General features: G+C 41.4%; 1 protein-coding gene across 4 annotated transcripts in view; it reads right to left on the reverse strand.

Moving 5' to 3' along the window:
- Window positions 1-633: 633 nt before the first annotated feature.
- Window positions 634-27,491, reverse strand: part of PCYT1B (phosphate cytidylyltransferase 1B, choline) — a 30,961-nt gene continuing 4,103 nt past the window's right edge. For 3 of the 4 annotated variants that reach the window (XM_083498272.1, XM_083498273.1, XM_083498271.1), the window contains exons 3-9: window positions 13,719-13,818; window positions 12,531-12,647; window positions 10,458-10,609; window positions 8,807-8,885; window positions 7,994-8,136; window positions 6,679-6,867; window positions 634-4,327 (exon numbers count right to left, since the gene is read on the reverse strand). In XM_083498272.1, coding sequence (XP_083354398.1) covers window positions 4,115-4,327; window positions 6,679-6,867; window positions 7,994-8,136; window positions 8,807-8,885; window positions 10,458-10,609; window positions 12,531-12,647; window positions 13,719-13,818 — 993 coding nt within the window. In that variant the 3' untranslated portion in view covers window positions 634-4,114. Of the gene's footprint in view, window positions 4,328-6,678; window positions 6,868-7,993; window positions 8,137-8,806; window positions 8,886-10,457; window positions 10,610-12,530; window positions 12,648-13,718; window positions 13,819-23,230; window positions 26,634-27,491 lie in introns of those variants that run through there. The other variant, XM_083498270.1, reaches the window with a different exon arrangement.

Genomic DNA, 27,491 nt, shown 5'->3' on the forward strand with positions numbered 1-27,491 from the left:
AAGGAACTGGGAAAATAATTCCTTTAAATGTATGGTGTGTATGCAGCCGAAGCACATCTTTATATAACACCATTAGCACCCCCAGCTTTTTACCATATACACTATGCATTAAAAGCACATGTGAAGCACATGACTCTCCCCCCCCCCCCAAATCCTGGAAACTATAGTTTAAGGGTGCTGGGAACTGCAGCTCTGTCAAAGGTAAAGGACCCCTGGGTGGTTACATCTAGTCGAATTAGACTTTGGGGTGCGGCACTCATCTCCTCTTTCTGGCCAAAGGAGCTGGTACTTGTCTGCAGACAGCTTTCCTGCAGCTCGGTATATGATGGGGTCTGTGTGTGTTAAACTATGGTTACCAGGATAATTTGGAGAAAGTCATGTGCTTTAAATGTATGTGTGTAAGCAGCCTAAATTATAAAAAGTGAAAGATACTAAAGACATTAGGCAACACAGGTGCTTGGGCTCTGTCAACTGAAGCTACAGCTTGCCAAGCATAAAATGGGTTGACTCCAGATTAATGATCTTGCAGCTCCCTCTTTAGCCATTGGCATATTGGTCCAATTCTGGTGTGTGTGCATGCACATGAGTTAAGGATCAGCCAGAGCAACAGCAAAACAAAGAAAGTAAATACACTTCTCATTGTACTTCATTTACTTTCACGTGGATCTTTCGGCACATAAACAGCCTGGAACACATTCAAGTCAATATTAGTTAAAATTAAAAAAATTAAAAAGCCAATGATGCCGCTCCCCCCAAAAGTTTTTAAACCCTTCTTGGTGGCTGAAGATTAGATTGTATACTCTGCCGTACCTGGGAATTGCTTACTGAAGTTTTTGTCATGGAAACAGAAACTCCTGCTCATCTACCAACTGAAGACATTATGTACATATATACATATATAAGGCTTTGCTGCTGGGCAAATCAATTGCATTTGTAAGGTACTGTACAGCATAAATTAAATGGTGGTTCTGGTTAGCTTTTCCCTTTGAGAATTAAGACCCACAACTGTACATTCTTCCCACATCTCTTCCACTAACCCCCCATCCTGCTAAAGTAAATATCCTTACATTTCAACTTTTCCTTTCTCATGTAAGCAGAGCTCTTGGTGAGTGACACCAATGAGGATCTAACTGACCGCAGCTTGATTTATTTCTCATAGAAAAACTCGAATTTGTATAGATATGAAATAGAAACAAGTGCCCCCACAAGGCATGAGAGTAAGCACCTTGGAAGCCTGATGAAGGTTTTTTATCAGACCACCCTCTCATGCATTGATGTCTGTTACCCCACAGGCTTTGGCATTGCTAATAATGAAAATGTAACACATGTGGTGAGTTGTGTATCTACGGTAGTTTGTTGTTAATAGAAGCAGACTGTATTTGTCTCCAGAAGATAAATATACAGAAAAAGCTTCCCTTGTGTTCTTTTGGCAGAAAGCAAACCACCTACAGTTGCTTTAGTGTTTGAGTTTTTTAGCCTCACCATCTAGAAACTGCTCATGGTGCCTGGAGAGTTCTTATACAGAACTCTGAGTCGAACATTGAGAGAGACAAGCCCTGCTAGCCACAAAGGCATGCCTAGGTTGCTAATTTGGAGGTGTGGGGAGCAGGTCTTCAGAGATGGACAGAGATCACAAATTCAGCCCTAGTTAAATATCAAAGTACTCCAAGCTAGTTTTATGCTATGTGAAAACACCTCTTTGCTAAGTGTTGAAAGGCATGATGGGGGTAGATTTACAAGAGCCATTCCAGCGTCAAATGGGTTGCTTTTGTAACAAATTGATATCATGACCTTTTTTAGTTTCTATATTCTGTCCTGGATCCACACTGGAAATTCTTTGCTTTAGAGAGTTCAACAAACAAGTATGGCTTTTCATTACATGACTTCAAATAGCTATTGGAGGTGTTCTTCAACCTTGGATGTTGTTGGATTACAACTGCTCTCATTGGTTAAGCTGTTTTGGGATGATAGGATTTGTAGTCCAACAAGATCTGGAGACTCTAGGCTGAAGAACAGCTATAAGGCCTTAGTGCAAGTATACTGAAGAGCTGTGGCTCTAGTTGTACTGGGGGGCACTGTAGTGAACTGCACATACACTGCTCATATGTTCAGTGTGGACAGTTGCATATAGTCAGATAAAAACTGCAACTATTTGTCATACATGCCAGTGTCTGTGGTTGAACATCTACATTATCTTGTATGGGAGAGAGACATCAAACTAATATCTGAATGTAAATGAAATGGGATTCAACAGTAGCATGTGATATTCAGGCATATGGTTACACAGAAAGTTTACAACTATTCACAACTGATGTGTATTTTCTGACATATATTTTTCCTTGGTGCAGCATTGTTATTTTATTCTTCATGTCCTATAGATCTATTCTGTAGATAAATCCTGAGAGAATGATGGGTTGGACCAGCTGGTTATGTGTTGTTCTTCATTCTAGTTACTGAAAGCTTAAACTTGCAATAGAGTGTGATTATATATATATATATATTCAAGTCTAGAAAGCTTGGTACCTAACATAATCATTATCTGGATGTTTGACAGATAGCAATGAAAAGGGAGAGGGTTAATGTGTAGCAACTTCCTTGGAAAGGTGAGCCAGTTCATTTATCTGTAGGGCACAACTTAAAGGTAACCAGCTACATATTGTTATTTGTCAACTGCCTAACAATTCTCCTGCATTTCAGGGACAGGAAGCAAACCCAGGAGGTTTACAGAAGATCTGATACATGGTCGGTAGACTACATTCAGTTTAATGGGTCACAGATTATGTAGGCCTGCTGTAGGATCACAAACAACGTCATTCTCTTTGTAATACCACTTTTTAACAAGGAAGGAACTCAGAAAGGCTGGTGGCAGATGTTTCAGAAGTTATTGTAGGGAGGTTATAAAGGTATGGGCTGGCTTTATATAGCAAATATATATATGTTCTTCTGAATACCTATTTGCTGAATAAATCTTGGGCATACAATAGGGGGCATGTTTTATTTTCTTTTAAAAACCGATTCATGCATAGGATAGAATAAAATGTAGTTGTATGCATAATTCACTGTGGAACTGTTAAAACCTTCCAATTTTACAAAGGTCTGTAATGAAGAGGCAGTTCTAATGTAATCTTTTTTCCCTATAGGATTCCCTTGGGTATTTACACATTAAAACATTTAACCAGAATGAAAAAGCATTTCAGTCAATCCCGTGAGGCTGACCTCTTAACAGTTAACTTGTTCAGTTTCTAGTCACATTCTTAGTTGAGAAAATAATTTTATAATTAACCCTGTGGATACAAGATGACTGGGGGCTAGCCAGTCATTGGCCTTTTTATAGATTAATAAAAAATAAATAAAATACCCCAGATATGAAATAGCTTTCTCAACAACATCAGGGAGGAAACTCTTACAAAAAAAGAAAAGAAAATTAGTTTTGGGTGCATTAGTAAAACATAGCAAGAGGTGACCAAACTATTTGTGTTCACATTAAAATAAACTGGCCCTACATAAAAGCCTGCTCAACAAGCAACATTCAACAAACTTAAAAGATTCAAAGTATGTCCATTGTGAAAGACAGGTTAAGTTCTATAAACATGGTTTGATTGGGGAGTTTATTGTTCTCCCTTGTTTGCATTGTGGGAGCTTTTGCAGTTTCCAGACAGTACTTCATTTTCAAAAGTTCAGCTTTTAGCAAATGTGCAATGGAGTTCAAATGTAGATGCATCTTGTGTAGCCAAAGGGAATGCCTCTTAATACCATATACCAGGTTTGTTTGTCTGAAACCCCTTCAGTGCCGGATTTCCCATCACTCTTTAAGGTGCTCAAGCAACAACAACTGCAACAGCACACTGAAGTGTTGATAATTGTTAAGAAATGAGTCAAATGTTTGCATATCCTTTCATTGTGTGCTGTTGGTCTGGCAGTTCCCTCTTCAGCAAATATCTGTGCTGTAGCTGAGAACTTCTGTGCTCCATTATCTGTGTGGTGCCGCATCCCTTTCAAGAAACATCTCATACCTCATTTACCCCCTTTATTCTTTCCACTTGACTTCTGAATTAGTGGGACCAATTGTGGTTCCTCCCTCCTCTTTTTACTCATTACCTTGCTCCTTCCTTCTTTACTTTTCATCTTCATCTCCTTCACTCATGCTGCTAATGGATGCTGAGGCGGCTTTTGGGGAGGAAGGAGGTGAAGCCTTTCTGAAGAGCCAGGGGGAAGGGGGAGATGGAGACCGTGATGGGGAACGCCCTCGTGTTGGACTGCTTGTGGGGCTTTGCCTTGGAGACAAGGCTTGAAGCATGCGCCCACTCCGCTCTTGAAACATCTGCTTCTGGAAAGCAAACAGAGAGGAAAATAAGTATTTTCTTTCTTTCTTTCAGCACACTAGCAGTCTCAGCGACAGATTGGTGTGTTCTTGCACCAAGCTTGGGAATTACTGCTATAGAGACTACTACAAACTAATTTGGGAAAATAGAAGCAAAACAGTACTGGAACAATTTATAGGCGTTTTTATTTTAAGTGGACTGTGCGCTCCTTGCCTAACTTCTAGAAATTGTACGTGGGCACAGAATGTATTATTTCGCAAATAGTTATTATAATAATAGCATATTAATGGATGCACATTGCTGGTCTGAGAAGTTAGCACGCTTGGAACTATTCCTGTACATGCAATGTCAACACTGAAAGCCATGTCTGATATGGAAAATTAATGTTAATAACAATTTTGACAGTAATAGCAAGTTATCATGAAAAAGCTCACCTTTTGCAGTTGCTGACATGGACTTAATTCCCCCCCTCCCCCAGGACACATGGGCTTTACTGTCATTAAGCTTTTCTTTAGAACAATGCCACCTCTGATTTCACTCTTCAGTGGATAATTTTATGTGGCTTGGCACTACAAAGGCCTTCATGTAAAATTGCTTCTAGTTCCTTGCTCTGTCATTGCTGCCACTCTCAATCACACAAGAAACAAAAATTGTTTCCTCTTTGAACTTTCAGTCTATAAGTCAGTGTGCAGTCATACACAACAACTGCACCTCCTTAGGACCAGTCTTAGTGCTTTACATAGCAGCTTTTAGTGTGCAAAGTGCTTTTTAAATCCTAACTTGTGGTAAAAAAAAAAAAGATGGCAAAGGGCATGCTTTGCCGAAGTAGAATCCCAGGTTTAATTCCTTGTATCCCTACAGCTTGGTAGGTTTCTGGAGGAAACATCGGCTTTAGATCCATTTCAGTCCGGTTTCCGTCCTGGTTTTGGGACCGAGACGGCTCTGGTTGCCCTAACAGATGATCTCCGTAGACAACTGTACCGTAATTCGCTCTACGCAGGACTGCCCTTGAAGCTGTCCTAGAAACTCCAGCAGGTGCAGAATGCTGCAGCAAGGCTCCTCACGGGGTATCTGCCATGGGAGCATATTCACCCAGTGCTTTTCAAACTGCACTGGCTCCCGGTAGAGTACAGGGTCAGATTTAAGGTGCTGCTTTTGACCTTTAAAGCCCTTCACGGCCTAGGACCCTCGTACCTACAAGACCGCCTCTCCCGGTATGCCCCACGGAGAGCTTCAAGGTCCATAAATAGCAACACCCTAGTAGTCCCGGGCCCTAAGGAAGTTAGATTGGCTTCAACCAGAGCCAGGGCATTTTCAACTCTGGCTCCGGCCTGGTGGAACGCTCTGCCTCATGAGACCAGGGCCCTGCAGGATCTGATTTCTTTCCGCAGGGCCTGTAAGACAGAGTTGTTCCGCCTGGCCTTTGGCTTGGAGCCAATTTGATTCCCTCCCTCTCTTTCTTTTTTTCTTTCCTTCTCCTCCTGCATTGAGGCTACATTTTATTTTAATGTTGTAATATTTTAATGTTGTATTTTAATTTTGTTTTTAAGTTGTAATCATTCAACTTGTTTTTATTATTGCTTGTAAGCCGCTCTGAGCCCGGCCTTGGCTGGGGAGGGTGGGGTATAAATAAATAAAAAATTATTATTATTATTATTATTATTAAAAAGATATTGGGTAAAAGGCCCAAGACTTTAAAAAGTCACAGCTAAGCAGAATAGATGCTGGACTTTGTGGTTTCTTGCACAACACCAAAAAAGAAGACACAACACAAGGCCTATATAATGCAAATTTAAAATGAATTGCTTAATTTAAATATATCTCATCATAGTGAGAAAGACTGACTGGGCGAGCTGTACCCCTTCTTGGTCTGCTGTCCAGGTGCTAACTGATGATGGGCAATTTTAGTGCCGCTGTTCTCATGGTTTCATTATAATTACACTGGACTTGGAGTGGGCATCCCTTCAAGCAGAGGACTTTCCTTGATAAAGTCAGAAACTTGGTCAACCTAGCCAGACTAGATTGATCAATGGTCTGGCAACACAAAGTAGCTTCAAATGTTCATACGATTTAATGGGTCCCACTTTACTGATTTACAAGCTGTGGCTAAAACACTGTGGCTTGTCTATGACTATATTATTCAAATCTTTCAAGTCCAAATTAACTACAAACTGCCTCTGAAAAAAGACTATAAATGTTTCCTAACGTATATCAGGTATGTTTTCCTAATATTAATATTTACAGTGCACAGAATTTGCAAAACCAGTCTGTTGTAAATCCTGCTGCAACTTGTTGTAGCCTCCACTGATATTAACAGAGATGGAAGTAAATATAAAGCACAGTTTAGAGTATGTACCCAAGCTCCGTCTGGCCCAAACAGCTCTAAAAAGTTCCCAATAAATTCTCTAGACTTCTCTTCCCATTTCTGAATGAGGTCATGACTTCTTTCTTCCACTCGGTTCACAAACTCTTTCGACTTTTCTTCCACATTCTTCACTTTTTCTTTCATTTTGTCCACCTGGTTCTGAAAGCGGTATTTCTTCTCCTGGTAAACATGAAAACAAATAATTTTGTTCCAGGTCCTGCTAGTTCAAAACTATATTGCTCCAGATTATAGAGGGTACAGACAGAAACCATCACATTGGTGGAGAAGGGAATAACTGTTATCTGTCTCCAGTAGGCATGCAGCCTGTTTTGAAATTGTGGCCTCTTTATCCTCTTTATGAAGTGGTATAAATCCAGCACTGCAGCTGTTGGGTAGATGGCTAGTATAGCAGAAGCATGATGGGGTGACTAGTACAACATAGTACTTCAAGTAAGACTCTCAACCTGAGCCAACCTGCTGGCTTTAGGTGTAGTGGAGGATGCTGTCATGGACAGTATTGAACTACAGTCCAATTGCGTGTCTGTTGGGTGTCTCTACATGGAATGGAGGACTACCATCTTTTGCTACCCCAGATGCTCACCCAAAGGCATAAGGCAAGGAAGCAAACTGAACTTTGGAAAAACAACTTACGATTTATTTATTAGTCTGTGGGACAACTTGTGGCTACACAAACCATTGCTTAACTTTATGTGTGAACCAGGCTACTGTTTATCTTTGATACTGGTCAGGTCTTTCATTCTGTTCACTGCTCCTGTGCTCTTTTTAATACCTTGTACTTATTAAACACACGTGGCTTTAGTTTTTTGATACTTCTGAGTATTTTAATAGCAAAGTTGTTTGGAAACACTATAAATAATTTCATCTTTTATTAAGCAACAGTGGCCAGGCAAATATGCCTGAGAAGCTTGCATGATGGGCATGAGGGCAACAGCATGCTGTTTCCCACCAGAATCAGGTATTCAGAGGCATACTGATTCTGATCATGGAGGTTCCATTTAGCTATCTTGGCCAATAGGAAAGGCAGAACTGTGTGAGGAGCTTTGGGTAGGTGGAACCAATGGAAGGTATTGTGTCTCAGTTTAGTGGATAGAATCTGGTACTTGAATTCAGTTTTCTCAGTCTAGAATGATGGCTGACTATAGACATTGGGCTGATGAAGAGCCGAGTGTATATATATGGGCTTCCTAGACCTTGTCCCTGTTCTGGCATGTCCCTCTTCTGGGCAGAAGGTGGGTTATAATCCAATTTCGACGTTGAACATGACTTAAGAGACCAATGTACTTACATTAATAAAGCTGACATTCAACTCCTTAGCGGTGTATCCCCTCTGGAGATTGCGACGGGCATAAACATCATAATCACGTACAATTCTCGTAATAATATCTGAAGTTGAAATGCCCTCAGTTCTCTGAGTTGGTACAAACATTCCTGATTAGAAAGGAAAAAGAAAAAGAGCAATGATTAATCTCCAACTTCCATAGAAGAATCATTTGTTTAAGAATGGCCTCATTCTGGCCCTTGATTTTTTTATTTTATTTAAATACTTGCCAAACTATCTGCCCAAATCGGGACGTCATGTATTTGTTTGTTTGTTTATTGAATTTCCTTGAATGCTTGAGCAATCAAAAGGACAAGTAAAAATTGCTTATTTCTAATCTTCTGTTCTCCAGTAAGGCAAATCTTGGAACAATAACCTGAGTGGTATCCTCTACAAAGCTCAGGGATGGAATTTTAAATACTTTCTCTTTGGCACTGTTAATCGTGCTGATAACAACTTAAATTAAAGAGATTTCTGTCATCACACGGGAACTTAATTTGTTCTCTTGGGATCAATATTGACCCCAATAAAGATAGTGGAAAGATTCCAATTCTCCTTAAGAGGATGTATTGTGAGTTCACTGTCTCACATAAAATTCAGAAGATTCTGTGTAGAAACTAGCCTACTGTTCAAGGGCAAAATTTACACTTGTTGCTCTGCCCACTTTATCCTCTAGCCTCTGTGGCCCCTGGAATGTGGCCCAGAAGGGAATGTGGCCCTCAGTCTAAAAAAGGTTGCCCACTTTAAAAACACGTAGTGAAAGTATAAACTGGCACCCACCTGCTTCCTTTATATGCTTGTAAACATCATCTGAACCAGCAGAAGAATATGGAATGTCATCATGGGCTACAAAATCAATCTGGAATACATGGGAAAATGAAGAAATGAAATTAGGTTGACCCTTGATAAAGGCTTGGTTGTTAATTTTAAAGCATAACTTATTTACTTGCTTTTACCAGCTTTCCTATGAACTTAAAGAAATATGCATTGCAGTAATAACCTAAGACATTTTAGGCTATTGTTAATTGGTGGTTGCGATTAATATGTAGCACATGAGATTATGGTTTAATTATGAACCTTTCTTTTAGAGAAATGCTTTCTTTTGTGTAAGTGATACCAATAAGGAACCTGAAGTTGACTACAGTCACTTCCACACATCCTATCACTTGCACAGATGAGCTCGGCAATGAGACATGTTTCACCCTCCAGGTGGGTGTTGGACTGCAACTCCCATCAGCCCCAACCAGCATGGCCAGTGGTCAGGGATGATGGGGGTTGCAGTCGAACAACACTTGGATGGCCACAGGTTTCCCATGCCTCAGTTAGCTATTATGTTAAAATCAGTGAACTTGCTGAAGGAAAAGTATTTCACAATATCTGAGAGTGCTTGCTTGAAAACACAAAGCCGCCACTAAATTGGGGCTATTCAAAAAACGTGGAGTGACCACCTATGGTAACATTATTGGCCATGATCTATTGTTGTTTTGAGCAGTGCTTTTAGTGCAAAAGCATTCTGTATTAGTTAAGGCCAGGTAATTAGTCTTGTCATTCAACTGAGTACTGGAAATTTTCCAAATTTCCTTGGATGTGCTACAGTAGGAGTAACATTTAAGCCGGTGCACTTGGTGTACACGGGTAACTTTGCACATCAAGCTCTTGAGTCATTAGACTACACTGTTTGAAGCAATCCCAAATTTATGTACTACAATACCTACAGCAAATCAATTTTAATAACCCCATGACTTTAAATAGATCAGAAGTTTTAAACGTATGCATGTTTAAATTTGTGCCAAACACTGCTCTTTGTAAAAGAAGGGAGTGTGATTGAATAGCCTCAATTGCTTTTCCAGCCCCAAATGAGCCCTCAATCCACTTATCTATCTGCTTCTGCTTCTTTCTCTTTCTTCATTTTTTTATTTCTTTGTTTGGTGGTGACAGAAAGAGAGTGAGGCCTCATTTCCTGCTCCCTTCACATGCACTTGAAATGCCCCCTGGGAAAATGAGGATTCCTCCCAACCTTAGCACCTGCATCACCACCATAGTAGCATCTCAAGGAAAGTAGAGGGGAGGAAAGACATCCCTTGCTGCTGCTGCCATTGCCACAGCCAAGTACGGGAGGTCAGAGAGGAGTGGGAGTTAATTTCTAGCTTGGATTACAGTTTGAGCCAGAAAGGAAGTAAGAGAAGGAGGGAAATGGCCCAGTTCAGAAGAGTGGCATGCTTTATATGCATTCTAAACAAAAGTCAGCAACCTCATTAAGCTTCCCCACCCCCCTTCCTCATCTGTTGAACAAGGTCTTTAAGCAGAGGCTTGACAACCATATGTCAGGAGTGCTCTGATGGTGTTTCCTGCTTGGCAGGGGGTTGGACTCGATGGCCCTTGTGGTCTATTCCAACGCTATGATTCTATGATTCTAAGGAGAGAAAGGCACCTTATGTTTTTCCAGAAACTCGGGCGTGAGTGTCCACGGAGCATCTCTGATTACTTCATCAACGTAGCGGCAGTGTCTGAGGGCCTCATACCTCTCTGCTTCATTCATTACAGTGAAGCCTTTAAACTCGTGGGTTAGATCATCACTGCAAACTGACATACGCACATGAAAAAATCAGAACAGAACAACACAGGCTCTGTAAAATGTAGCACACCTGTTTGGTTAGAAATTCTTCAAAGCTGTCTTTTCTCAGTTAAATTGTCAAACTAAATCATACTTGTTCATGACTGTGAAATTAAAACAAAACAACCCCCACATAGATGGTACAAATAAGATGTAACGAGAGATGGTTGCATCAACTCTGTGCCTTGATACAGGCTAATCAAAGGCGATTGGGCTGCAGTTCAAATTATCTGGCAGCACAACTGGAAAAGAATCAGATTCTCTGATTACATGCACCATGTACAGTAGGCCAGCATGCTTAAGGCATAAGACATCTGAAGGCAGCCCTGTTTAGGGAAGCTTTTAATGTTTAATAGGTTATTGTATTTTAGTGTTCTGTTGGAAGCCGCCCAAATGGGCGGGGTATAAATAAATTATTATTATTATTATTATTATTATTATTATTATTATTATTATTATTATTATTATTATTAAATGCATTTAACTTGTGATCATTCAGCTTTAAGCACTTCGCAAAATAAATAATAAATGGGGCGGCATTGTGGGGGGGACTTTGGCAATCCACCCACCCACCGTTGCACTAAGTGTGTTTTGACTATATTCAATTTTGGTTTCCCAGGAATGTAATCCCGTGTGATGGCCTGGGAATCTGATTCAGAGGTTGAACCTGAGGAATCCCAGCCTGCACAGGAGTCCCCACCTCCATAGCTGGCTGAGCCAGGGCAGGGCCTTGAATCTGAAGGGCCCGCACCTGTGCCGGATCCTCAGGAGCAGACGCCAGATGAATCCACTCTGGCTCCGGGGATGATTGAGGACCCATTGCCTGCAGGTGCCCCTCTCCCAGCCCTGTCAGGGGAAGGTGAGGCGGCCTCTGGGTCCAGTAACCCTCTAGCCTCTCCTGAGCTGCAGAGGCTCAGGGCAGAGAGGCGGAGGGAACTGGGTTCTCTCAGGAGGAGTGCTCGCCTTAAGGCCAGGAGAGGCGAGTCACCTGTGGGCCGGGACCGCCCTAGGCCCCAGAGGAGATAAAGGCCAGTCAGCCCAGTCACAGGTTGTGGGAGCAACAACGTTGGAAACCTGTTTCTGCCAGCACCCCCAGACCTGTTTTTCTGGAGTTCCCGACCACGCCCGGCTTCTTGCTTTGGACCCCGCTTCGCCCTTGGTGGACAGTCTCCAGACCCTCAACCCAGGACCGTACTCTGACCATGCCTCACGGTAACCCCCCCCCCCAGGACCAGCACATCCCTGCTTAAATAGGTCTATTGTAATTTACTATCAGCAATAGCTCCATGTGTCTTTTCTGCCGTAATTAGACTTTTCTAAAACTCACTTAGCCATCTGAGGCTCAGTTTGAGATATATTTATGGGTCTCTTAGCTTCCTTTCCACTACAAGTACTGCTGTCCTTCAACGCCAGCAACTGGTGAACAAAGTGGTATTATGCCCCAGCACAGAAGCTTGGATAAGATGCTTTTCAGTGCACCTCATGCTATCATGATAGTTCTACGAAATTTAAGAAAGAAGAATCAGAAACTGATTCTTGATTAAATCTTAATTTAAAATTCTTCCTGATTTCGTTCCCATCAGAACTGAGATAAACTACCGTATATCCACAGCCAATAATGTACTTGCATTGGGGAGGAATTCAATACACATTATATGGAGATCAGATCAAAGGTATAGGGTTCAAGATCCCATTTCTCACAGTGGCTAAAGAGGTGCCTAAGGGAAGCTCAAAAGCTCAACATGTGGGCAGTAGCTTCCTCCTCCTGCTGTTTCAAAGTGTTTTGCCTCTGGGTGGGTTCAAACTAGCAACCTCCTGAGCATGCTTGTAAAGACTGCACCACAGATATGATCAACCCAATGAGAATATTTGTTCAAATGCTGGCCTTACCTCCTACCAACAAGTAGCTATTAGGAAACAGAGTTTTGGCTTGCATAAGAGCTCTAGCATGGCCAGCATGGAAGAGGTCGAATATTCCATCTGCATAGACTCTGACAGGTCTGTCCACTGTGGGGGCAAGGAAACAATGTCCAGGTCAAAGCAGAACTGTACCTCAAATCTGTGTCAGACTACTGTGAGGTATTGTTGGCTACATATATTCAATATAAAAAATGGGTACATTCAAGCACCCCTACTCCCAAATTTGGTGAATTAGTCCAGATTAGGACAAAAGAACAGAAGCAATGTAGAAATAAGCTACCAGTCTGAAGAATTTACGTAAGTTATGTGTACATCATTGGACCATATGTGTATAGCAGAGCTAAAATGCAGAACTCTCCTAAGATGTGAAGCATATACAGATTTTTTTTAAAAAAAACCTAACAATAATACTTCATTGTAGAAGATTTCAGATATTTGGTGGTTTGCTTTAATATCAGCATGCCACTGCTGCTTAGTGAGTTTCTAGCTAAGATAGAAGTTGTTCCCTTTCACCCTAACATTTTATGATAGGATCAAATTTTATTCCCCACTGTCCATATGCTCTGTCTATACAAATGTACTCTCTGTAATCTACGAACAGACAAATGCATACATTATAATGACTATCTCATATTAGATTAATGTCAGCATTCACACACTGACAATTCCAGACCAATATTGCGACTGTCAGTTTTCACTGGTACAAGTTGGAAGCATGGGAAATACTTCTATATCTATCTATATCCCACTTCTTCTTCTAATGTATGTGATCTACGAGTAGCAAACTTTCTTCCTTGGCCATGAAAAGAAAACTGTGTTTACAGGAAGACTCATTCCCTAAACTTAACTCTCCTGAAAATGCAGTATAATGGACTGAAAAATATTGGATCCAAACCTCTTTTTCTACCTAAAGACAGTCACAAAATTCAGCTGAGGTTGTCAGCACTTACATATATATCACCTTTCACTCCCCCCCTTTAACACAGGTACAATAAAAAGCATGTGCAGCAATTGACTAAACAGTTAAATAAACAACTAAGCAATTAAATAAACATCTTTTACGTTTTCCCTGTAAAACTCTTAATCAACCTGCAAGGGCAAGTATCAAGGCTGTATTCCATGAAATTGATTTATATTTCATAAATCCAGAAGACTCACCTGGTGTTCCAAGGCGGGCCTGAGCAATAGTTAGCTTCTCATGGGGAGCTTTGCACTGGCAGCTTGTATCACCTGCAAATGGAGCAGGTGCAGACAAAGTCTAGAGACAGGGAAGGGCAGATTGGGGTAGGGTGGACCAAAACATATTGTTAATTATTGCTCTGTGCATGACCTTTTTGCTCATTGTCATCACACAGAAGCACTTGATATAGGAACAAAGTATGTTGTTTCAGTCTTGAAGAGAATTGCATATATATTTTTTAACATCCTAGAAGGAGTTCGTTTTTAGTCCAGCTTTTGGAAGTATGCATGCCAATTTCAAGTCACTCTCTCACTGACTTCAGGCTGTGAGCAAGAGAGGCTTCATTCTTAGGATGCTGGTTACAATAGATATTTTCCCCATGTTTGCTTCTTCTGTACAGCTGTCAATATAGTAAGACTGGCATCTTTCAGAGGTACGCTACACAGCAGAGTATTTCTGAACATCGCTTTAAAAGAACAAAACAAAACTAACAGCCAAGGATTTTAAGGCATGGGTAACCAAGGTGGTAGCCTTCAGATGTTGCTGGACTACAATACCCATCAGCCCCAGACAGCATGGCCAATGAGCAAGAATGATGGGAGTTGTAATCCAACAGCATCTGGAGGGCATCATTTAAGGCAGAGCTTTTCAAACTTTTCATGTTAGTTACACACTTTTTAGACATGCATCATTTTGCAGTACAGTAATTCAGTTTTACTAACAAACCGGGGTTAAACTAACCCCTTTCCAGCCCTGGGAGCCGTGTGGGGAGTGTTTGTGTGACACACCTACACACTGCAGCTGACACACTAATAATGTGTCGTGACACACAGTTTGGAAAGCTCTGATTTAAGGTCTTGTTAGAGACAAATATTAAGGGTTGTGTCCAGGGGCGTAGGAAGGGGGGAGGTGGGGGAGGACCGCCCCGAGTGCCCTCACTGAGGGGGGTGACATTTGACCCACTGCCTGTCCTTGACTCCCAAGACTACACAGAGCCGTCAGGGTAAGGAGGGGAGCTGTGCCGTTTTGCCGGCGGCATTCCCCCCTTCCCCCTTTGTTTTGACGGCTTGGGGGAGGCTTGGGAGTCACGGGCAAGCAGCACACCGAATGTCCGCCATGGGCGGCTCGCTCCGCCCCCGGCTTCATCATCATAATAATAATGTATTATTTATACCCCGTCCATCTGGCTGGGTTTCCACAGCCACTCTGGGCGGCTTCCAACAAAATATTAAAATACAATAGTCTGTTAAACATTAAAAGCTTCCCTAAACAGGGCTGCCTTCAGATGTCTTCTAAAAGTCTGGTAGTTGTTTTTCCCTTTGGGAGGGCGTTCCACAGGGCGGGTGCCACTACTGAGAAGGCCCTCTGTCTGGTTCCCTGTAACCTCACTTCTCGCAATGAGGGAACCGCCAGAAGGCCCTCGGCACTGGAACTCAGTGTCCGGGCAGAACGATGGGGATGGAGACACTCCTTCAGGTATACTGGACTGAGGCTGTTTAGGGCTTTAAAGGTCAGTACCAACACTTTGAACTGTGCTCGGAAACGTACTTTCCCACGCCTGGGAGGGCACCCTCTGCACCACGCCCCCCTCAGGAGCGCACCCGCCCTGGGCAGTGTGAGCATATGCTCTGCTGCTGGTTGTGTCCAATGGCAGTGTCAACAGAAGGCAGCTTGCACAACCAATATTTTCTATTCCCCTTCTTATGCCTGGAGCTCCTTGTAACACCAAATACCTTTCCAGAAGGCAGGGGGGTTAACAGCAGAGGATGTGTCTTAACCATCAATGCTTTCCCCTATTTTTTGTTAATTTAGAGATATGCTTTGATGGGTGAATTTGCTGCCCAGAAAAACCAACAGTTCTGCCCAACAGGGACTGGGAATAAACTGGGCTTGCCCATACACACATCCTCTTCAAGAGTCCACACCCTTTTCCTCAATATGATTTTGTCCTAGAGAGCTGCAGACAAGGTAACCAACTTTGTGGCATATTTCTACTCCATGAGCTGTTCACAGCAACACAAATGAAAATAATTGCTCCTGTCCTTTCAGACAAGAGAAGGATTACAAGAGCCTTCTGTTTGGGGTGCGATTTACTATAGAAAATCACAATTTTTCTTGCTTATGTTTTCAAAACAGTCCTTTAGGAACAGAAAGCTTTCTTAACAAGAACCAGATACATCCCATTCTAGACTTGATATTTCAACTCTACATTGACTTCTGGGAGCCATTCCATTGGGCCTGAATAGCTGCTTAAGAAGGGATACCATTTTCTAATAAAAAAATGAGGCGGGTCAGTCTAGACATTCTGCATTTTTAGATGACTCGAACCAGGAGCACTGTACCATGTGATTTTCCTCAAATGTGTTGTTTAGCTTTTAATCCCAATAAAATCTATGGCCCAGATGAGAAGAGCTAGTCTTTCCCTGCACTAAAATATTTCTGCTATTCTGGGGCTCTGGTGTCATATCATCTCCTTTAACTGCTCTTTAAAAGTCTTGAGAGCCATAAAAGAGAATTGAATAATTAGGGCAAAGAAAACATCTTGTTCATTACTACTGCTATCTGTTACATAAACATGTGGGGAAAGTAATATTAAAGGGATTTTTAAGTGTGTAAAATCTGTTACATATACCTAGTACTACTACTTCTGATGTGCAATGTACACTTAAATCAAACTTTAAGGGTTGGGTTTTGTGGAAACTGACTGACCATGGAGCACAGTGTTTCCTTTTTATTATACATGACCATACAGTCTGGGCTCTTTCCTATATTTTCTAATCACTGTCTTTTCCCCTTGTGTCTTTGTAATAGTTGAGTGCTAAACTGCCTTTTTATTTCTAAGCAAGGTCAAGTTACACAACATCCAGTCCAATGTGGTTCATGCTGGGATAAAGAGGAAGGTAGAGATGTTAAAACAATAATGGCTATGGTCCCACGCCTAGAAGATGATAATCTTGACTTAGCTAGTAAAAGGCTGTTTCCTGGGAGATAACCTAAAGAAAATAGACCCGTTTTGTGGTCGTTTCTCTTGCCACTCTTGCACCTCTCTCCTTGCTTGGTAGAATAGGGAAAGCTTTTGGATTATGGATGCTTGGGAATTCTGAAAGGCCTTCCTTTGCCACCCACTGAACAGTTTATGCTAGCATTACAGCTTATCAGAGGGAATAGTCTTCAAGCCTTCAGCTTCAAAGTTTTCTTAATGCTTCCCACTGGTCTGGCTAGTGCTGCACAAAAGTTTGCAGCAACCAGTGTTTTATTGGTCTGGAAAGATCCAGACTGAGTTCTGGCTCAGAGCCTGATACTTGTGATCATGGGACCACTGAACCCAAGGCTTCTCTGAACCAGGACACATAGAACCTGAGTTAGGGCCCTCACAGGTGAATATCCCCAAGCCAGAGGAACTAAGTGCCTCCCACGCTCCCTTGCATACCCTCCAACATTCCTCCAATGAAAATAGGGACACCCCATTCCATAATGATTATTTTATTATTTATAAAGGTAAAGGTACACTTGACCATTAGGTCCAGTCGTGGCCTACTCTGGGGTTGCAGTGCTCATCTCTCTCTATAGGCCAAAGGAGCCAGCGTACAGCTTCCAGGTCATGTGGCCAGCATGACTAAGCCACTTCTGGCGAACCAGAGCAGTGCACGGAAACACCGTTTACCTTCCTGCTGGAACAGTACCTATTTATCTACTTGCACTTGATGTCCTTTTGAACTGCTAGGTGGGCAGGAGCTGGGACTGAACAACGGGAGCTCACCCGTTGCGGGGATTCGAACCACCGACCTTCTGATCGGCAAGTCCTAGGCTCTGCGGTTTAGACCACAGCGCCACCTGCATCCTACACATTTTACTGGGTTGCCCCAGCCATTCTGGGCAGCTTCTAACATATATAAAAACATAAAAAATTAAACATTTTTTTAAAAAAAAACTTCACTATGTAGAATCGCCTTCAGACAGCTTGGGCTTCAGATAACTCCATACCCTCCAACATTTCTCTAATGAAGATAGGGACATCCTAAGGAAAAGTGGGATATTCCGGAATCAAATCAGAAACTGGGGCGGTTTCTCTAAATCAGGGACGTCCTTGGAAAATAGGGACACTTGGAGGGTCTGCCCTTGCAGGTTCAGTGGCACTGGGAGTGCACCAGGTATGACGTCATGGAATGCAGAAGGGCCCCATTTTCAGCCAGAGGGTTCACACTTTAAGGGACTTTAGTTCCCCAAAAGGGGATGACACCAAGGGTAGGTGGACTGGAGGCAGAGGCTCAAAAGGCCTTCATTCATTTCCAATTCTGATCTAAGCTATTCCTGTTGCCTTGCTCCATAAGCTCCCTCTGCTGGTCTGTAACAGGACACAAGTTATCTCATCACTCCAGTGAGCAACACTGCAAGCCTATACCTGTCTACTCAGATTTAAGTCGCACCAAATTCAAATGGACTTACTCCCACATATGTAGCTTTGCATAGATTGCAGCTTAAAACACGTGAGTTCTACTCACAAAATCTCTGGGTGTACATAGGGTATATGAATTATCTCAACGAAGAAAAATGGAAAGCAATGTTCTACTTTTTTATATTAAAAAATGCTTATATTCTGCCCTTTTGGTATCTACCTTATTATTGCTTCCACTTTGGGTTGAATGTGTGGCTCTACTACACCTGATTAGACACTGTCATCCAGCACCAAGGGCCTTCTGGCGGTTCCCACACTGCGATAAGTGAAGCTACAGAGAACCATGCAGAGGGCCTTCTTGGTAGCTGCGCCCACCCTTGTGGAATGCCCTCCCATCAGTTGTCAAGGAGATGAGTAATTATATATGAGACCTCTGAAGGCACCCCTGTATAGGGAAGATTTTTAAGGTTTAATTTTACTATGTTTTCATATATGCTGGAAGCTGCCCAGAGTGGGCAGGGTACAAATAATAAAATATTATTATTATTATTATTGAATTTATATACTGTCCTATGCCCGGAGATTTCAGGGCGGTTCACAGAATAAAATCAAAATATAAAACCACAAAATATATAATCAAAATAAAAACAACTACCCAATAACACACACACACCCCGGCAAAACCCACATTTTAAGAGGGCATAGGATGACAATCAAATCAACCAAAGGCCTGGTTAAAAAGGAATGTTTTTGCCTGGTGCCTAAAGGCATATAATGAAGGCACCAGATAAATTTCCCTGGGGAGAGCATTCCACAGACGGGGAGCCGCTGCAGAGAAGGCCTGTTCTCATGTTGCCACCCTCTGGACCTCTTGAAGAGAAGGCACATGAAAGAGGGCCTCAGAAGATGATCCCGGCGTCTGGGTAGGTTCATATAGAAATAGACGGTCTTTGAGGTATTGTGGTCCTGAGCCATTTAAGGCTTTATAGGTCAAAGCCAGCACTTTGAATTGGGCCCAGAAATTAATTAGTAGCCAGTGCAGTCGGACCAGGATCAGTGTAATATGCTCAATCTGTCTTGCTCTGGTGAGCAACCAGGCTGCTGAATTCTGCACTAGCTGAAGTTTCTAAACTGTCTTCAGAAGCAGCCCTACATATAACACATTGCAGTAATCTCACCTTGAGGTTACCAGAGCATAGACAACAGTAGTTAGGCTATCCCTGTCCAGATAGGGGCACAGCTGGGCCACCAGCTGAAGCTGATGGAAGGCACCCTAGGCCATTGAAGCCACCTGAGCCTCGAGTGATAGCAAGGGATCCAGGAGTACCCCAAGCTACAAACCTGCTCCTTCAGAGGAAGTGTAACCCCATCAAGAGCAGGTGATCTCCCACCATCGGGTCTAGGGAACCACCCACTAACAGTACCTCAGTTTAATCTGGATTGAATTTCAGTTTGTTGGCTCTCATCCAGTCTATTACTGAGGCAAGACACTGGTTCAGCACTTCCACTGCCTCACCTGCAGATGTAATGGAGAAATAGAGCCGAGTGTCATCAGCATACTGCTGACAACATCCTCCAAACCTCCAGATAACCCCACCTAGCAGTTTCATGTAGATGTTAAACAATGTGGGGGGTAGGACTGAGCCCTGAGGAACCCCACGGTGAAGGTTCCATGGGGCTGAAAAGCATTCCCCAAGCAACACCCTCTGGGAACGACCATCCCAGTAGGACTGGGACCACCACAAAGCGATGCTGCCCACCTCTAGTTCAGACAGTCGCTCCAGAAGGATGCCATGGTAAATGGTATCGAAAGCCACTGAGAGGTTGAGAAGAATTAACAGGGACATGTTCCCTTGTCTCTTTCTTGACAGAGGTCATCACACAGGGTGACCAAAGCAGTTTCTGTGCCAAAACCAAGCCTAAACCCTAACTGAAATGGATCCAGAAAATCAGTTTCTTCCAAAAGTGCCTGGATCTGGTCTTTTGTAAGTGGTATATAAATTTTGTTAAATAACTAACTACATGACTGATAATGAAGTACTTTGTTAGTGCATTGCCTATAAACTTCAAAGCTCCCAGAGGCCCCTTCAAATGTTCTGAAATTCATAGGACAGGGATAGCTAACATTGTGCCCTCCAGATGTTGTTGGGCTATATGGGAGCTGTTGTCCACCACATTAGCTACCTCTGTCATGGGGTGTCCCTTTCTCTTGTGACTATGCCCCCTCAGATTTTGTGTGGCAAACTCCTTGTGTGAAAACACTTCCATGTGAAATCAACCTAACTGAATAAAGCTCACAACTTCAGTGTTTCTCTGGCAACCATCTAAATATTCTTATATACATATCCGCAGCACCACTAGAGCTAGTGTGAAGACTAAATGTTGGATTTCACTTCCCACAAGCCCCAGGAAGAATGGCCAATTGTAATAGAAGGTGGGGATTGCAGTTTTTAAACTGAATCTAACATTAGAGGGGAAAAGCTTATACAATTCTGTATTCCTTATTTGTTTTCTAATTCTTTTTTTATCTGATAGGGTTATTGTAGGCCATTTGCTCCTGTAGACCTTGCTTCAGTGAGCAGGGAGGGGAGGGAGCCTTGTAATTTTCTGATCCTTTTGAGTTTAGAGGCCCAGAATCAGTTGGCATGGGAACTCTTTCAGAATCCTACTGGTTCTTTATGTTGTCTATATTCTGAGGGTTTCAAACACAGACCGCAATTTTCATGTGGGATGATTTCAATCAAACAACTCCAATATACAGTGGTACCTCTGGTTATGTACTTAATTCGTAGCGGAGGTCCGTTCTTAACCTGAAACTGTTCTTAACCTGAAGCACCACTTTAGCTAATGGGGCCTCCTGCTGCCGCCATGCCACTGGCGCACAATTTCTGTTCTCATCCTGAAGCAAAGTTCTTAACCCAAGGTAATATTTCTGGGTTAGCGGAGTCTGTAACCTGAAGCGTCTGTAACCTGAAGCATCTGTAACCCGAGGTACCACTGTATGTACAAAGTCATTTCCTGCATTGTCCTATTTATTCTCTACCACTTCAATAAATGTTTCTTGCTGAATCCTGACCAAATGAAAGCTGTATTTTCTTGACCTTTACTAACAGCACATTTATTTCATGCAGGACTTAGATTATGGATAGGAATACGTACAGTCCCACCATATGCTTATTTTAGAAGTTAAAGTGTTCCATAAATCTTGATTCACACAGTGTCACTCCTGTCTTTCATTCAAAACGCTGTGTAAATTGAAAACAAACTCTGGTAATATTAATATAGTTCTTGAAGCAATAAATATTCCCAGATGAATGCTACAACAACAGGCAAAATGCATATGCAAGTACCAAGTTCACACTAGACCTGGTTCAAATCCACACTCAGCCATGAAGCTCACTTGGTAATTTTGGACCAGTCAACTTCTCTTGGCCTAATCTACATCATAGAGTTGTTGTGAGGATAAAATGGGAACAGGGAGAACTATGGATGCCACCCTGAGCTCCTTGCAGGAAAGGCAGGATATAAAGAAACAATAAATAAATAAATAAATAATTTTCATTCTTCTCGTCTGATGATGGGATTCTAATATATTCCAGGATAGTTTTGTTGTGCATGAGGTTTCAACAGGAAACTCTTTAATAGTTATCATAAGCACATTTCAATGCAAAATGTCTGTAACCGCCTCCATGCTTTAAACAAAACATTTTTTTAAAAACCCCAACTCATCCCTATTAAAAAGTTAATTTAAGTCACGTTCATCAATTATTATGGAATTTTAATAGCGTCTAAAATAGAAAGTTGAATGTAAGCATTAAATGATTGTTTAAACACTGGTAAAAAATCAAAGTTATTATTCCATTTCAGTGTTAAATAGTCTCCATGGGAAAGTATTAAACTACTGTCTACGTCACAGTGACAGCTTGGCAAATTGGCTGCCTGAGTCTTGCTTTCTCAGGAGGCAGTGATAGGAGTGATTAAACTACTTTTTAGGAAACAAAAATGGGGAAAGTATTTATCGCTATGGAAAACAGTATGCAGCCCCCAGGGTACTTCGTATTAGATTGCTGGGGCGTGGTTAGGATTAAGCTAGATATCCTTTTCATGTACCCATCACAGAATACCCATCACTGACTCCCAGGTAAATTGGCCTAGTAGTGTAGCTTACTTACTTTTGGAAGTAAACCCAATCCTATTCACATACATCAGAGGCCATTTCTTTACCCTTCCTAATTGTAATCTGCTAGTGCAGTCAGCTCTTACAATGCAAACCTTTCATAGTAGCTCTTACAGTATCTCAAGCATAACTTATGCAATGAACAACTTCAGAGAATCACCAAGCTGAACTCTTTATCCCCCCCCCTTATAAAAAATCTGAGCAAAATTTTTGATTGAGACAAAATGTATATGTGAAACAATGGTAATGAAAATATTCAAAGTGGGTGCTGGTCTAATTCAGAACAGCATCCATGCAGTGAGGAAGGGATTATTAATTCTATACGCAGCTAGCTTCCTTACAAACACAGTTTCTATAGATTAATTACTGAAGAAATGCAGATTTTTCTCCTAATGCTACTGTCCCAACTCATATGCTCTCAACTGCTTGAAAGTAATATCATCCATTTTGTGCACACTGGAATCCCTGAAAACCAAAACAAAAAGTGAGATCTGTTACATTCTTTTCCAGTGTTTCTCTAAAAGGCAGTTTTTGCTTTTTTGATGGTTAAATCCCTTCTTCCCTGCCATTTCATTTTTTAAATCAGCAGAAAGGCAAAGAACAGGCAAGGAGTAAAGGAAGATTTCTGTTGCAATCTGAACCTAACAAAGGGATGGGGAAAGCACCATTTTTAATTTTATTTTTGCATCTCAGTTGAAAGAGAGAAACATGCAACAATCCCTAAATTGTCTTTCTTAATGCAGTAGATATAATTAATACTTTGTAATACACATTTTTACAATATAGACAATAAACACAAAGAACTAAAATGGATGAAGCTGTTTTCTAATTTCTATTCAGGCTATAAAGTACTGGTTTCATTACATCCTAATAAGACAAAGAGCTCAAATAAATGTATCCTTTTGTCTCTTACTTACCAGTCGAGGCTGAGGACATGTGTGTTCTATCTCCTCCATGGTTTCTGAAGGAAGCTCATTAGAAAGGGATGTTGGGATACCTGTTTCTGACTCAGCATTAGTTGCAAGCACTGGCATGGCCAGTGAATGCTGCTTGCGGTGATGCCCTCTCTGCTATTCTCTTCTCAGTCAGATAATGTTTTCCTTTCTCATGTAATTCTCTCCCCCGCCTTCTCCCCCTTCGCTTCTTTTCCTTCCCTTGAGAAATTAAAGGTTTTTCTTTCAAGGAGAAGCCAAGAGGCAAGGCCTCAGTTTATCACTATAACAACCAGCTAGCAACAGAGCAGCTGGTACAGGATACAGTATTCTGATTTGCATGGTGCTTTCTGGTTGGTTCCTGTCATCATAGTACCACTTATGTGATATATACTGGGAGGCGGGCTGATATGAATGCCAGCAGAACATCTCTCTCCCTCACCCCTCTTTATATGGTGCTTTTGAAGTTTTTGGTACAAACACAGATGTATTTATGCATTATACAAATCTCCTTCAAAGCTTTATTGCAAAATATATATCTACATGGCTATATCTTTTCTGATTTTGCAAAAACAAAAAGCAGTCTTTATTTATCTGAAGAATATTGGTTTAAGACTTAATATTCTATTTCAGTACGCGTTTGGATGCATGACCTGCTTTATTTTTCCTGAATTAAATATGCTAATTGCTCATACACATTTGGATGCAAAAATGCCCAGTATATACATACATCTAATTTAGGATTTTGCACATTCCAGACCAGTACTAACAATCAGCATGGTGAGGCAAAACAGATTACTTACAACCACCTCTCGGTAAATAACCTAACCCTCTTATCAGGCCAACTCTCACACAGTTTTTACATAGTTAAATCAACATGGGTGGACTTTTCCTTTGAATGCTGACATGTTAAACTGATCTGATGAATGATTTCATGTCCAAGCACAATATTCTAATATGATTTCCTTCCCAAAGACCTTTTAGCGTTTGGAAAATTATGAGCTAGATCACTCAACAGTCCAGATCAAACTTGGCAAAATAATGCAGTCTTGACACGGTAAATTTACATTCGTGTGTACAAATATCAGCAGTGTTGAGGTACTGAAAGGACAGCTCTTCAGATAAATAGTATTCATGTGATTATTATTATGTATGATTATTTTTATTTTTACATGTAACCCAAACTCCGTAGAAGGCCTACACTAATACAATAAATGTTTTGCATTCAGAAGGCCACAGGCTTAATTTCCAGCATATCCAGGTAGAGGAGCTGGAAAAGATCTCATCTGTAATCTTGGAGATTGTATGAACAATATTGAGCTACATGGACTAGTGATCTGATTCAGTATAAGGCAGGGTTTTGTGTAGCCAGTCCTCAGTTCATACTCCTAATATCATCCACACTTCAGTAGCTGAATTGTTTACTAAACCATATACAGTAGCTGTGTGCCACTTATTTTAAAAATCTGCCGTGCTCACAAATACCACTGAATAAATTATGACTGCTTTAGATGTTTGAAATTGTGGTATGTTTGCAAGAATCCATCCAGAACCATGAGCCATAGATAGCCTAAGAAATCAAACTAAGGCATGTCCATATGTAGTCCCAAGCAAATCTCAAAGCCTTCATATCATTATATTCTGGAAACTCCAATTAACAGTCAGTTGGATGTAGTTCCTGTTCTCAAGCACAGGTAGGCAGGCAAGCGGAAAATGTGAGGTAGGCCAGAGAGAAAGAGTGTGTTTCAGGGAGAGAGAGAGCCAAACCAAAAGAGAGAGCAGCCTGCATATCTAAACCAGCAGCCTACCTAAACTTCAGATGCAAAACTGAGCTAGCATTTCCTGGAGGCTTGCTAATCCCAATCAGGCTGCAACTGGTGAGCAACAAGTGAAGCACAGACATTAAACCAACTAGGGCCTGAAGAACTCTGGCATGGTATCCAGTCCTAACAGATGGCGCTTATAGGTATGGAAGCTGCATTCTGGATAACTGATATATCACAAAAATAAGAGACATCTGAAGTGTATTTGGAGTTTTGCCTTCTTTCCACACATCTACTTAGATATCTATGACAGTTCATGTAATTTCATGTAGCACTTGTAGAGCTCCAGGTATGTGTCTGATAAGTGGACAATCTAGTAGATGGTTGTTTTGACCATCTTTTGTGCCCATTTCACATCACAGGACTTACAGGACTCATACCCTTCAAAGACCCATATTTATTTTTTACAAGATATAATACAAAGCCACCTATGGAATTCTCCCAATCCATGAGAGCTTCTAGCATCCCAGAGATCCAACAGCACAAGCAAGAGGACACAAAGAAAGCTGGCACTGATCTGAAACAGGGCAGGTCCAGCACACTAGACATAACTGCAGGCATAGGCCCAGAGATTCTTGGTGTGAGTTCAGGACCATGGCCAGCAATTTCCCAACTAAGGCTACAGAAGTGGCCTCAGCTCTAGCCTGGAGCAACGGTCGGGGTTTTATGGCCTAGCCAGCAGTGTCTTTCTGGGAGCTCCATCCCCTTAAGTGACTACATCTTTAAGGACCTGTGTCTTGTTCTTCAGACACTAGCTCCTTCCAGGAGGTGAAGGCTAGAATAGTAGTGATTTGGTTGAATAACACTTCCCAAATTGGGAAAAGTTCCTTCTGTTCACTGGAAGAGCCTGAGGTCCACTCCTTAGAGGGCAGTGGTATTTCACCAGGTTTTAGTGTATGGTGTGCAGGATCCAAGATGGAGGGCTCTACTTAAGAAAGGGGGATGAGTCGGTCTGACTTCTCTGAGCAGTTGATATTTCAGTCTTAATACCAGGCCATGATAAATGTTAAGCTTTTGCAACAAAGTAAAAAGGCAACTCAAAGCACTTCCAGGCAGTGAATAACACCCACAATCCATATGGGGCTGATTATGCTTATTGTTGCTAGTGCAAATGTACTGGCAGGATCTGCATGAACCACTGCTGGCACAGTCAATATCCAGTACTAGATGGCATTTTCCTAGAGGGAACTTTTGCTTCCTGTCTGGAGCTCTGGGTACCAGTGGAAGCAGATCTCTGAAAGCACTTTTAGTTGTGGAAGTTGCTTTGACTGTAGCAACATAATTAAAAACAACATCCTTAGTGAAATGGAAGCTAAACCAGCTGTAGCAGAATGACTCATAGCTAAAGCTTTACAGATAAGCTGTATTATTTAAATGTCACTTCAGACAAAGAGGATGGCTTTATGCAGAGGAGAAGGGGGGAAAGTCAGAAGAGAAAGCAAAAAAGGGCATATAAAATGGACTATGGAGGAAGTTCAGAGTTTGTGAGATGTAGGAGTAACAAAACAAATCAAAACAGTGTAACAAAACTTCACCAAAATTCACTATATTTGGGGGGGGGGAGATCAGGACCAATATTTTACTTATTTTTGTCTTATCATTAAGGCTGAAATCTTCTGCAAACTAAAGAATAATTCCCAATGATTTTCTGTTGTATAAAAGCCTTTTTACTCAAGAGTTTTCAGTCACTGCATGAATAAAGCATTTATGTTGCAGGGAAATCAAACTGCCCCATTACTCAAAAATTTGTTGTTGGAAAAATATGACAAACTGCAACATATTCTTGTAGCTAATGTATTATTGGTGATGATGATATTTAGCAATTATATAAAACTTCGGAATGGTCAAAGCACCTTATTTAAGTTTATATACAATTGTGGCATGCCATTCTTGGGGCGATCCATTATATTCTCTCTTTCCACCTTCAGGTCTTAAGACTCACCAGCTTTAATAGATACTGCTGAAATGCAGACTTTTGGGTTTTAATAGATACTGCTGAAATGACATATTTTTCGCTGGGCTATTCTGGTGCTGCTTTCCAAGTGTTTTCTTTTTTGTGACTCTGATATGGTATTTTTAAAACTTGCATTCTTGTGGTTTTAGATTGTGATTTTATAGTTTTAGTATTTGGAGTCATTGCTAGCCACTTTGAATATAGTTGCATAGGAAAATGAGATGGAAACCTATTACATTAAGTAAACAATAATTGTATTAAGTATCCTTTACAACAACAGCCTTGTGAGGAAGGTCAGCAGCACCGTGTATTTAACTAGGGATGACAATAAAACAACAAACAGGCGCTTCTCCTCTGAAAAAAAGTATTTGATTGTGTTCTGGCTCCCACACATGGTCATAGCTTCGTGGCTGCCAAAGGCTTTATTGCAAAATTCACTTCAATGCTGAACCATTTATCAGGCTACATG

This window comes from Podarcis liolepis (genome assembly GCF_965112155.1).
Source record: "Podarcis liolepis genome assembly, chromosome: 4".
Classification (NCBI taxonomy): domain Eukaryota; kingdom Metazoa; phylum Chordata; class Lepidosauria; order Squamata; family Lacertidae; genus Podarcis; species Podarcis liolepis.